At 35.0% G+C, this 13,937-nt stretch overlaps 2 protein-coding genes across 2 annotated transcripts; one reads left to right on the forward strand and one right to left on the reverse strand.

The window, feature by feature from the left end:
* Nucleotides 1–312: 312 nt before the first annotated feature.
* Nucleotides 313–5,452, forward strand: LOC144557012 (glutaredoxin-like protein). Its single transcript, XM_078305553.1, has 5 exons — nucleotides 313–1,479; nucleotides 3,553–3,842; nucleotides 4,078–4,366; nucleotides 4,634–4,830; nucleotides 5,025–5,452. Exons 1-5 carry the CDS (start codon nucleotides 475–477, stop codon nucleotides 5,179–5,181), a joined length of 1,938 nt encoding a protein of 645 aa, XP_078161679.1. The 5' UTR covers nucleotides 313–474; the 3' UTR covers nucleotides 5,182–5,452.
* A 1,670-nt stretch (nucleotides 5,453–7,122) lies between these two features.
* On the reverse strand, nucleotides 7,123–11,611 carry LOC144556900 (flotillin-like protein 1). The gene is made up of 2 exons (XM_078305392.1): nucleotides 10,591–11,611; nucleotides 7,123–7,758 (listed from the first exon to the last, which is right to left on the reverse strand). Exons 1-2 carry the CDS (start codon nucleotides 11,521–11,523, stop codon nucleotides 7,258–7,260), a joined length of 1,434 nt encoding a protein of 477 aa, XP_078161518.1. The 5' UTR covers nucleotides 11,524–11,611; the 3' UTR covers nucleotides 7,123–7,257.
* Between the last annotated feature and the right edge of the window lie 2,326 nt (nucleotides 11,612–13,937).

The following is a 13,937-nucleotide window of genomic DNA, read 5'->3' on the forward strand; positions in this document are numbered from 1 at the left end:
ATGTAAAAAAAAAAAAAGATTTCCAATTTCATTCTATTATTTCATGCTACGACATATGAAATCTTTCCTGATTTGTTTTGACCAGAAAATCTCCAATTATCTTTTAACAAATAAATAAAGAACTAATAAATAAAATCAAATAAAAAATATCTTTAAAACACACTAATTCACACACTCAACAAAAATGCAAACCACAGACAACCATCTAATCTTCCCTGAAAGATGTGCAAAATCTAAAATATTTAAAGGGTTGATTAGAAAATGCCATGTACAATTTCATTTTGTTTTCCTTTTTGACTGTATTCTCTCTCCAATTTTGAATCTTTCTTCTTTACTCCTAAATTTCCGTCCCCTCTTAAACCCCTCGTCTCCTCTCTCTCCTCTCCATCGTTTCTCTCCACCTCACCTTCCCATTCCCTGCCAAAAACAAAAGAATCCAAAACCCGTTACCGTTACCCATCTCCGCTTTTTCCGATGGGAGAAGTCGCTCTTCCCCATCCACTCTGTCCTCTGCCCGATGAAATCAACAAGATCCCCACCGTCGATCCCACCAACCAATCACTGCCAGAGAAAGAGAGCAAAGAGGAGGCAACGGAGACTGAGGCCATGAAGCATGATCAGAAAGATTCAATCTCCACCGTTGATTTTATCCCCTCAGCTGAAAAAAACAATAAAACAGAGGCGGTGATTCTCCCAGAGCATTTACCCAAACCAGAGGCGCCCCCTGGTCTCTTGACAAAAACCAATTCCATCTCTCACGAAGAGTATCACCAGATGAAGAGGTCTACGTCAGCACAAATTCCATCAACTGTTGACATGGCATCAATCGGACGGTTCATCCGGGACCGCAGCGATGTTGTCTCAGCTGCCATTGCTCGACGCATCTCCTCTCTAAAAGAGACCTCCAATGGAACTAGCATAACTGAGATCGTTTTACCTGATGTCAAAGTAATTGTGAAGCCACCTGGTAAAGGCCCGTCGACTTACTCCTCAATGAAAGGCCGCGTCTCCTTCTTTTCCCGATCTGGTTGCCGTGATTGCACTGCCGTGCGATCCTTCTTTCGGGAAATTGAGTTGCCATATGTAGAAATAAATGTTGATGTATTTCCTGAACGGGAGGAGGAGTTGCTTGATCGGGCGGGAACAAACCAGGTGCCGCAAATCTTTCTAAATGAGAATCGTTTGGGAGGGTTGGTGGTATTGAATTCGCTGAGAAACAGTGGGGAGTTTGAGAAGGTGGTGAAATCGATGACCGGGAAGAAGTGCTCTGACAAGGCACCGGGGGTCCCGGTGTACGGATTTGATCATGAGGAGGCCGAGAAAGATAATTTAGATGAAATGGTCGGGATCGTCGCTGTGCTAAGGCCACGCATGCCAATACAGGATCGATTTGTCCGCATGAAATTAGTCAGAAATTGTTTTACTGGTGCTGAGATGGTGGATGTGATCGAACAACATCTCAATTTGGGCCGCAAGAAGGTAATTTTTTTTTTCATTTTAATTTTTTGATCAATTTGGTTTCTTGACTGGTGAAATGACGTCAATTTAATTAAACTTTGCTTAATTTTTTTACCCTCTTTTTGGTAATGGTGTTTAATTAAGAATTGACTTCGATGTTTGTGTGACAAATTTAATTGTACTGGAATTAGTAGTTGAGAGAGGCATTGAGATTGTGATTTTGTAGACAACAAGATATGGATGGATAAACGAGGAACAATATTAGGATCGACGGGTTCTTTTCTTGGTTCATTTGTACAAGTACCCATTTTCTACATTTTTCATTTAATTAGGGCTGCAGGCGTTTACTAAACACTAAACAGTAGGATTTGCTATTGGTTTAAGATATAGGTTTTTCTGTGGTCGAAAGCTTGGCGGTGGTTTTGGGCCCCACTCCATCTCAAATTAATTATTGATAATGGTTGAATATTGTTCATTGACCAATAACAATTTTTCAATTTCAGAATATTTTCTAGGCTAAGCAATCGAAATTTTGTCTATGTTTTGATCTTTTCTGTTACTTTAGAATGCGGTTCTCATATACTCATTTAGTAGAAAACTATATACATAAGATCATATATTTAATAATGGACTCTATCTTTTTTAAATTTATATTTATTACACATACAATTGAAGATATAAAGTTATCGTTTAATTAATTCTAATAAATACTAATATATTTTGCTTATTATCTTAGTTCGTAAATAATGAAACTTTTTCAAGACATACATCTACATATATTACTTGAATTTTATACTATATTTGTTTTGCTATAATGCTAATGCACTATGCATTAGTCAACAACACACATATTACAAGTTTACAACATTATGTATTCTATACACGATGAGTCTGTTAGGGAATAAGTCGCAGAAGATCCCGGGTCTAAATAGATTCTGGATAGAATTCGGCGAATCTGATTATAGGAGAAATAATTTAATTTTATTAATTTTTTTCTCCATGCGTGCCGTACGCAACTCCGCCGCAACGAAAGGAGATTAGACAGGATGAGTGGGGACCACACATCCGCGTGTTTCCTTCCGGTTGGATAACGGGAATACCGTATGAGGCTTTAACGCCCCACCTAAACGGTGTTTCTTGTACGACTTAGGTCTTGGTGCAAACGAGCTAGCTCATCTGCTCCCGGGTTCAAGCTGACGTGAAATTCGGAAAATTATATTTTTATTTTATTTGCTCTTTTTTTTTTTTTCTTACTTTCAATTTGTCTTTTCCTATTTCGGATTGCCGTGCAAGGCAACGAATAAAATTGTCCATTATAATATTAAAAGATACAGGTCTAATAACTCTCCCATTTAATTAAAAGAAGAAAACCAAGACGTTAAGCCTGATTTCTCAAGTCTATTGGTCTCGACCAATTGTCAAACCTGAAATCAACTCTATTGGAGACCGTGGTGGACGTGTTTAGACCAGGCGCATGGAACTATTTTGACAAAGATTTCAGGGAGAATTGCGCTCATATTGTCTTGTTAGACCTAATTTTTGGTTGACATCCATTAATTAAGTTAGGCTTGGGTCATTGATTTTTATATCATCATAATTTATTATCGGATCACATATTCACATGGATGTTCGAACGGGTTGACGGGTCATGCAGTTATTTATGATAATTATAACCGGTACTAGCGGGACCACTTGGGTCTTTTCTTTGGACTTCGGCGTAATACTGTACACATGGGAGGGCCTGCATGCAATAGGACGAACCATTTAAGCCCAATTGTGTCTATTGATTACAACATTAAACCGTTAACATTTAAATATATTAACGACAAGTTGGCCCAATGGGTAGTACTTTTTTTTTATGTAATGTAAATATGTAAATCCCCAGATCTTACCGTTTCAATCAAGCACACTTTTATTTTGCTGGGTAGGTGGGAGCTTTGTTTATTTTTACATTTTTTTTTTTACCTTTTTCAATAAAAAAGAAAAATCTGCTTAGCTTTTTAATACTTGTAATATCTAAAAAATTTAGCATTGCCAAATTAATCTTACAAGGGTTTATTTTATTTTGGTCTAATTAAAGCCGCATTTTTATAGGCTGAAGAAATAGGCAAGGAGCTCCTTAGAAAGCACTTCATCCATCATGTATTCAGGGAGATTGACTTTGAGGATGGGGCCCAGCAACTGTACCGGTTTCTGGAGCACGACATAGGGGTACCCAAGTACTTCAATTTCCGTGCTTCAACCAATGATAACAAGCCCAAGTCACCAGCTGTCATCGGCCAACGGCTCACCAAATTAATGGTGGCCATGCTTGAGGCCTATGCTTCTGATGACAGGTGCCACGTGGACTATGCTCGCATTGCTGCCAGTGAAGAATTTAGAAGGTAACCTATCATTCTCGGAAATTTTTGTTGTGTCTGGAATTTACTTAATGACATATTCATTTATTCAATTATTTATGTTCTTGTTAGCAACATGAGGTAGACATAAAATGCTAAAGTTAAATAGTTAGGGAGTTACATATTGCGTAAAATGAGTAAAATTTTAACTTCTTACTAAAAATATTTTATGCTAGTTTATAAAATTTAACAGTAATTAAAGAGTTCAATCAAATTCTAGGTATGGAATCTTGGTGCGAGATCTCCAAAGAGTTGACATGGAAACCCTGTCAGAAACTGAACGGCTGTGTTTCTTCCTCAACCTCTACAATGCAATGGTTATTCATGCAGTAATAACTATTGGCCAGCCAGGACTAATCGACCGAAGAGCCTTCTTCGCCGATTTCCAGTACATTGTCGGAGGCTACCCCTACTCTCTTTCTTCTATAAAAAACGGGATTTTAAGATCTAACAGGAGGCAACCTTATTCTTTCATTAAACCTTTTAGTTCGACCGATAACCGATTGAAGGTACCTGATCTTATTTGTGACTTATTTGTTCTCAATTCTCATGATTTTCTTAACTTGTTTATTTTCAAGAGGCATTTTTTAACCTCTCAACCAGAACCAGTGTCATTTGATAATCACTTTTGACCATTTCTATATGTAAACAGACGAACTGAGTCCACTGAGTTTGTTGAAATTTTTTACTCTTTTTAAGAAGAAATAAAGTTGACTTCTAAATGTTATATATTAATTATATGAAATTAAGCATATATTCTGTGAAAAATTACACAGTTGATGCCTAAGAAGATGAACCCACTGATCCATTTTGGGCTGTGCAATGGGAACCGATCAAGCCCAACGGTTCGTTTCTTCACACTAGACGGGGTTGAGGTCGAGCTCCGTCAAGCAGCTCGTGAGTTCTTCCAGGATGGTGGCATTGAAATCGATTTCGCAAAGCGTACCGTGTACCTCTCCCGAATCTTCAAATGGTATATATATATTTATGTACTTAATACGCTTGATTTTTTCCATTCTTTGCGGAAGTTTCATTGTTTCTTACTCTGGCAAAATTTATATTTGCCCCCAAAACTTCAAACTACCAGTATAAAACATGAAAGCTCTCATCTAGACTTATCTGTTTTTTTAAGAAAGATTTTAAAACATCCCTTCTGGATTCTCTCAGGTACAGTGCTGATTTTGGACAAGATAAAGTCGAGGTTCTCAATTGGGTCATGAACTACTTGGATTCAACCAAAGCTGGCCTTTTGTCGCACCTGCTCAATGACAGCGGGGCCGTCAGTATATCTTACCAGAATTTTGATTGGTCCTTGAACTGTTAAGACGGTTGACATGAAAGCTGCTTTCTTGTTCAAAAACTGATATTGTTTCAGAACCTAGTATATATGATTCCTAGAAATAAATAAACATGTCATAAAATTTAGAGGGAAAATATGTTGTATATAGTATTGTTAGTGTGATTTGTGAGAGACATGGGGAAGAATGTACTTAGCCATGTGCTTTGATGTGCTTCTGAGCAAACTGCTTAGGATAGTACTGTAGAAGGAATATGGATTTTGGCATTTTTGTATGTAAAGGAACAATTGCTGCTCATCTGTTTGTCTTTTCCTTTTTCCTTCTCTTTCTGAAACTGTTCTATCTAGGGGTGATAACGGATTAGATAGTGATAAAACCATATTCGTATCCATTTTTATTTTCCGGATACGGATACGGATACGAATCGGATATTAATCGGATACGAATACGGATATAAATCGAATTCCTAATTCGGATATATATATATATTACAACAAGATTGTATAACATCAATGGAGTGAATTAATTTTTTTAATTGTAAAACAACAAGTATCCACATTTGAAATCAGAACAAAACTAATTAATTAATGTATTATTTAATAAAAATAAAATGACCTATCATAAACAATAAATTACATCAAAACTCAATTAATTAAATGAGAAAATAATTAAAAAAATTAAAACGATTATTAGCATTTTTGAAAATTTATTATGAATTTTTAAACCTAAGATTCAACTTAAACAAAGAAATGAAAATTCAAAATGTTGTTTGAATATCAATGGGGTCTCATGGCAGGACCCCTCACTCACGGATGGCCACATAGATCCCACATCTTTCTTCTCTTCTGTCTATTTCTATTACAGGCGGACCTCATCCATATCCATATCCGAATATCCGAAAAATTATCCAATTATCTGAAAAATATATCCGAAAATTACAAAATTCGAATATCCGAAAACTCAATATATCCGGATCCGGATAATTATCCGAATCCGTATCCAGATAATTATCTGAATCCGTATCCGTATCCGCTTCCGAAATTAAAACCAAATTCGTATCCTATCCGGATAAATCATATCCGTATCCGCTTCCGAAATTAAAACCGAATTCGTATCCTATCCGGATAAATCATATCCGTATCCGTATCCGCAAATTATCCGTATTCGACTATCTGAATCCGAAAAATTTAGATACAGATCCGAATTCGATCGGATAATATCCGACCCGTTTTCACCCCTAGTTCTATCTGTTAATATTGTAAAAATCAAAGCAATTTTCTTTATGCTTTGAAAACGAAACTATTAATACACAGAGATGCTCCCCAATTCTGATTAAGCTAGAATCTTCAATACCTAAAAATTTATTTTCTTATTCATCTACTGGATACAGGAGGTGTTTCATAAAACTTAGCAGATACTAATTAATTAATTAGTCACTAACATTTGTAAGAGACTCATGCACTCCTAGCCGTTGGGCATTGCTTTTTGGACAGTTATGCTCTCTTCAAACACTCCTCTAGTTGAAAATGAGAGAATTACCTTCACTTCTAACTAGAACTGTGTTTGTAATTTTACATTTCCTCAAAACAAGCTATTCACCTAGATAAATTTCGTCGGAGGTTACTTAGCTTTGCTCTTTATCACGAATTGTCGCTAAACTTTAATTTGTTTCTCGATAGTCGGTAGCTATTAAACTTAAATTTTTTTTCTTCTTTTTTCTTTTCCCTTTATATAGTTAAAATCATTGTACCAACCAACCCCCAAACAGTTAGGTAGTCACATAAACAACAATAATTTTATTACTTCATACATAAATTTACAACAAACAGAACAAAACAATTAAACAAAATAATTCAGCAAAGAAAAGACACCAAGCACAAATTAATGAACTTCCAAAACGAAAATGAAACTGTTTTTGCCATGTATAGATTTTTGAAACCCGCTACTAATTGTCCGGAGTAATTTCGGTCTGGACTGACCCCACTATTGAGTCGTTGTCATGTGTATGAACCAGGTACTAAATTCACACATATGACAACAGTATATACAATCATTGATCTGAACGAAGTTGTTCCGGACAAGAAAAATCATTCCACGATAGATCAATTAGTTGAGGTCTCCGGCAGTGATCCCATCCAAGCAGGTGGCATCATCCCGGTTTGATCCTGAACTGTTTTAAGCAAAGGTGGCAGCATCCGATACACCCCTGCCACCTCCTTCATGGCTCCACCTTCACCGCTGCCTTCGCCACCATTTGTCCATATACTGATTTTTGGTTGTAATCCCTTGACTCCATCGGCATTGATCTTCGCTATCTCTTGGTACATGCGCCCGTTAATCATCAGATAATCACGCAGAGAATTGTAATTTCCACCTAATGCTTGAAGTAATGATTCTAAATAGGTGCTTTGAGCTTGGGCCAACACAAGTAAACCCTCCGCCTCCTTTTGTTTTGTGTAAAGTTGAGCATCGGCATCCTTTTGCCGAGCAAAGAATTCAGCCTCAGCTGCAGCGCGTCGCCCCTCGGCAATTCTCTCTTGCTCGTAAAGCAGGGTTTCTGCGGCCTTTTGCCTCCTGTAGACATCTGCATTTGCTTCTTGCATCTAAAATAAAATCATCTCATATATGTAAGACATGTAATGCACACATCACCACCAAATCAAGGATCGGCTTTTCCTAATTTTTTTTTTGGGGGGCAAATTTAGTTTATTTTTTATCAGAATAAAGTATTAGAACATTCATGTTGACCGCAAACAATTTTGAATTTGACAAGTATCATAAACAAATTGTTGAAGATACGCAGCAGCATGGCAAATTTACCATTAAACTTCTTATGCTTAGATTTTCAATATACAGCTGTCGAATCAATTCAGATCAATCAGCTGATATTATAATCTTGTGTATATGCTGTAAGTAGGATACTAGGAAAGCCTAACGACTAGCAGTTGATTAGTAAACAATAACGGCTAATTAATTAGCTTATATATACCCTTGTAGTCCGTATAATTAGCAATACAATTGAATAATCAATCATTCATAATTTCCTAATCTATCACAAGTTCTTACAATGATGCATGATTAAAAAAAAGAATTAATTTTTACTCAACATTATTCATTTATATCTATTGTAGCTCTGTATTTTTTTTCATAAAAGCAATATATATATGTGTACACTCTACTTACATAAGCATATGGGGATATATGCTTATAAGTCATTTTTTCGTTTTCAAAATCCAAAATGTCGATCTGAATCGTTAGATGTGATCTCTATATTGAAATGTGCTTGGAGACCAAATTTTATATTTTTCTGATTTTTTTTTACTATTTATTAAGCTACTTTGAAAATCGCTGATCCAACGGTGGCTTAACAAAACAGTAAAATCAGAAGCCACCGTTGGATTAACGATTTTCAAAGTGGCTTAATAAATAGTAAAAAATTTCAGAAAAATATAAAATTGGTCTCCAAGCACATTTCAATATAGAGATCACATCTAACTGTTTAGATCGACTTTTTGGATTTTGAAAACGAAAAAATGACTTATAAGCATATACCTTCACATGCTTATGTAAGTAGAGTAGCCAACCTCTGTATGTATGCATATATATATATATATATATATATATATATATATAGAGGTTGGCTAAGATCAAAGTGGTAGTTCCTGAGCTTTGGTGCTACCAATTCGTTTTTTAATTTTCAAAGTTCAAAACGTCGATTCGAACCGTTCAAGTTGATCTCTATATTAAAATGTGCTTGGAGACCAAATTTTATATTTTTCTGAATTTTTTTACTATTTATTAAGTCATTTTGAAAATTGCTGATCCAAGGGTGGCTTAACAAAACAGTAAAATCAGAAGCAACCATTGGATCAACGATTTTCAAAGTGGCTTAATAAATAGTAAAAAAATTCAGAAAAATATAAAATTTGGTCTCCAAGCACATTTTAATATAGAGATCAACTTGAACAGTTCGGATCGACGTTTTGAACTTTGAAAATTAAAAAACAAATTAGTAGCACCAAAGCTCAGGAACTACCACTTTGATCTTAGCCAACCTCTCTCTCTCTCTCTCTCTATATATATATATATATATAGGGTCTGGCTAATTTGCTGCCGGCAACATTTTAGCCGGAGGTGCTGCCACCCTTTTTTATATTTTGTGATGTCCAAACAACAAATCCAAACCGTTAGATGTTTAATCTATATTATAATCTACTTGGAGACCAAATTTTACATTTTTTGGAATTTTTTACTATTTATTAAGCTAATTTGAAAACCGCTGTTTTCAGTAAATTTCTGCAGCATTGAAATCAGCGGTTTTCAAACCAGCTTAATAAATAGTAAAAAAATTCCAAAAAATGTAAAATTTGGTCTCCAAGTAGATTATAGTATAGATTAAACATCTAACGGTTTGAATTTATTGTTTGCACATCACAAAATAAAAAAAAGGCAGCAGCACCGCCGGCAGAAATGCTGCCGGTAGCAAATTAGCCACAGCCTATATATATATATATATATATATATATGGCAAAGGCTTCTATGGACATAAGGACCTATTTGTAAAAATGAACATATTTTTATTTTCAAAGTTCAAACGGTCGATCCGAACCGTTCATCTTGTTCTCCATATTAATATGTGCTTGGAGACCAAATTTTACATTTTTTTGAATTTTTTTACTATTTATTAAGATGGGTACAAAAAATATCAAATTTAGACCATTGAATTTTGTACCCATCTTAATAAATAGTAAAAAAATTCAGAAAAATGTAAAATTTGGTCTCCAAGCACATATTAATATGGAGAACAAGATGAACGGTTCGGATCGACTGTTTGAACTTTGAAAATAAAAATATGTTCATTTTACAAATAAGTCCTTATGTCCATAGAAGCATCACTCTATATATATAGAGAGAGAGATGGGCTTGGGTGAGACGCGGTGTATACGCGTTTGGTGCTTCATGGTACATTTTAGCCATTTTGAAAATCCAAACAACCGATCCGAACCGCTCAACACGATCTCCATATTGAAATGTGCTTGGAGACCAAATTTTATATTTTTTGAAATTTTTTTACTATTTATTAAGCCACTTTGAAAATCGCTGATCTGGTGGTACAGAAATTTTTACTGTTTTTACTGTTCATCCGAATTTTCAGATTTTCAAAGTGGCTTAATAAATAGTAAAAAAAATTTCAAAAAATGTAAAATTTGGTCTCGAAGCACATTTCAATATGGAGATCACATCTAACGGTTCGGATCGGTTGTGGGACTTTCAAAATGAAAATATGGCGTAAAGTACAAACGCGTGGTGCTCCGCGTCTCACCCAAGTCCATCTATATATATATATATATATATATATATTTATATTTATATGTATGTATGTATGTATGTTTGTATGTATGTATGTATGTATGTATATACGAGTTAAATCATACCTTTGTTTCATAGTCGACTATCGCCTTACTAAGATGCTCGGCTTTGAGCTTCTCGGTCTGACGCATGGCATTCCTTCGCTCCACCTCCATTTGCAATTCAGCATCTCTGATTGCAACGGCCTTAGTTGCCTCAACCTGTGCCAACTTTGCCTCCCTCTCCCAGCTAGCCTTCTTCTTTGCAAGCTCGGTGTTCGCCTCAGCCACCTCAGCCTCCCTTTTGTTTTCATATATCTTCACCTCAGTCGTCACCTTTACCTCCTGCTTCTTCGCTTCTCCGTCTCTTTGTTTCGTATATATTTTTGTCTCAGCGTCGACCTTAGCCGCATTCTGCTTCGTCTCCCCCTCCCTCACCTTTGCACCTACTTCTCCCTTCATTCTTGCCTCCGCCACATCGACCTTCGCCTGATTGGCCGCCTCCTGCTGTGTCTTCTGACCAAGGAAAGAAAAATACTCGCTACCGCGAACATCCACCAACTGCTTCACATTGGCATTATAAATTAACAGCCCAAATTGATTAAGTTCCAATTGTACATTCTCAAAGACAGCTTGCTTGAACTCCTTGGTGCCTTTGAAAATTCCCTCCATTGTCATCGAAGCAGCGAGAACACGTGTTTCTCCCTCGATCACACCTTGCACGAGCTCTTTGACATGGTTGGATAGCTTGTCGTGCCGTGATATGAGCTTGGCGTACCTCAAGAGGGCGTCAATGCTTTCGGTTCGAGGACCAATAGTGAAGACAGCTGGAAGGATAAAGGGTAGTTTCTCGGAGCTCATTGCTTGAACCTCGAAAGTATAATTGACGGGTGAGATGTCGAATCGGCTGCATACCTGACCTGGCAGGATCCAAGCCTTCTTGACAAGCTTGATGTCTTTTATTCGAAAGCCAGTGATGGCTAGGTACTGAGAGGCACCGGCTACCCGGAAATACGCCATTACAACTGAGATTCAGTTTTGATAATGTTGAAAACAAGAGGATATTTAATCAATCAAGTGATGGGTGATTAATTGTATTAATTCTGATGGATATGAACATCTATATATATTGAAAAGCTTTTTTATTTATATATATATATTGACGAGCCAATTGGTTGACTAGCAGAATAAGTCTTTGTTTCTATTTATTTCTAAACCAACTTACCAAGTCTGCCCTCCAATATAAATTAGTAATTTCCTCATGATCTCCAGATATATGTTTGCATTCTAAATGTTAAATAAAATATATTTTCAATTTTGTTTATTAACTTATGGAGGCAATCAAATATTCGTCTAATTGACAAAGTGAATTCTTAATTAATTAGGTAATTTCTTAGAAGTTCTGTCTTAATTTCTTGCCCCTCAAGCAGGGGTTACCATGACTTGGATCTTATCGAAAATTCGAAATAGAACCAATTACAAGTTATCTACGTGCCATATCCAAAACTTTTATTTTTCAATGAATTATATTAATTTGTGTCGACGAGATAATGTAATTCGTGTTCAATGGCTTATGAAAAAATGCATGTTCTTCCAAGAAAGCTCTTAACAGATAAGTTATGAGAAAAATGCTACGTGGATATTATCGTTGTTATCACCTTTGCAATTAACTAATTAATACTTTATATGACTAGTCAGCCCTATCAAACAATTATTATTAATTCTTGCCTAGCATAACCTCAGCGACTGTTTCACAATTATTTGGCAAAATTCCGACAGATTTATTGGCCGTTCGATGAACTTTTGGTGATGATCAGGCGAATTTAAAGCAGTAGTATAATGTTGTAGTATTCAATTTGAATGTTTGGTTAAATGTTTGTTGTTCATTTTAGATACTTAGTGTTAATTACGCGTATTTTATTGTTCAGTTTAAATGTTTTAATTTGTATTCGGGCTATATGTTTTGTTCATTTTAAACGCTTTATTATTTATGTTTTATTATTCAGATTATTAATTATTTTAGTATTTAGTATGTATGATTTATTATTTATAATAAAATACTATTAAATAATTTATTGTTATACTGACTTGGACTATTTCATCTAAGAATATTGCTCCTTCAATATAAATTCAACTGTATTAATTTGAATAATTATAAAATCCCAGCAATTGTTTATTAATTTGTTTTAGACTTTAAATAGTCTAATGTCCTTTCTTATTTTGTATGTTTTTTTTCTTATACGAAATGAACTGGCATGCTTTCTTTAATATTTATTTGAAATCAATTAATTATAAATCATCACCAGCTGTGAACTAGGGGTTTTTATTTATATTAGTTGATTTCCTTTTATAAATATATATATATTTTTTTTTTTTGTGAACAGCCCCGTAGGCAAAAATTTATGCTCATTCATTCTTAAATATTGCTTGGATATACCAATGGGATATGATTTATTGACTAGTTTGACAAAAGGATAATTGCCCATAAAATTAAGCAGAAGAGACGGAAAATTCAGTGTTTAAAAATTGAAAAATATTTTTTAGAAGTTAATGATTTTGCTTGTTTGACAACAATAACATTCTTGTAACATGGACTCGGATCTGCTGAAATTTCAAAAAAAAAAATTCAGTCCCTGCAATCCCCCTCTCTCCCTATCTCTCTCCTCTCTCTTCTTTCTCTCTCTTCTTTCTCTCTCATCAAAGAGTTAATGAGAGAGAAAGAAGAGAGAGGAGAGATAGGGAGAGAGAGATTGCAGGGACCTGAAATTCCCTTTAGAATTTCAGCCGATCTGAATTCTTGTAACATTTGTAAGAATTTGCATCTCTTCCTAAAATACTGACGTATGCCAAACGCGCTTTATAAACCATCCAACATTCCAATTCGACAATGTCAAGTACAAAGAAGAAAGGAAATGGACAGCATGAAATGCAGAAAACGATATTTTTTTATTAATCGCAAATAAAATAAAAATATTGCAGAAGCGGATTGATTTGATGGAATTTCGATATCTAGATAAATCGGATTGATTTATTCCATCCAGACATATTTTTAGTACTATCCCATTTTTTTTCTGTACTTAATTAGCACTTATTACGATTTTAGATTAGGTATAGACTGTCCCGTCCGCTGGACGGAATAATTTATCTTTTTTTTATATTTCTATTTTTCATAAAAACACAATAAAAATGTATTCTTTTAGCGATAATTATTCTGTTTTTCCTATATTTTTATTTTTCATAGAAACGTCATCCTAGAGTACTGCATGGCTGTCTGATGTTCGATCTATAAAAATATATAATCGAACATATTACCAGGGTGGGTCTATATCAGAATCAGGTAATAATATAGGTAATATGAAATAGTGTAACATAACAATTCTAACACGATATAAAAAATATTGATTTAACCCATGTTGTGCCATCATGCTAATTAA

Source organism: Carex rostrata, chromosome 7, assembly GCF_964058835.1.
Source record: "Carex rostrata chromosome 7, lpCarRost1.2, whole genome shotgun sequence".
Taxonomy (NCBI): domain Eukaryota; kingdom Viridiplantae; phylum Streptophyta; class Magnoliopsida; order Poales; family Cyperaceae; genus Carex; species Carex rostrata.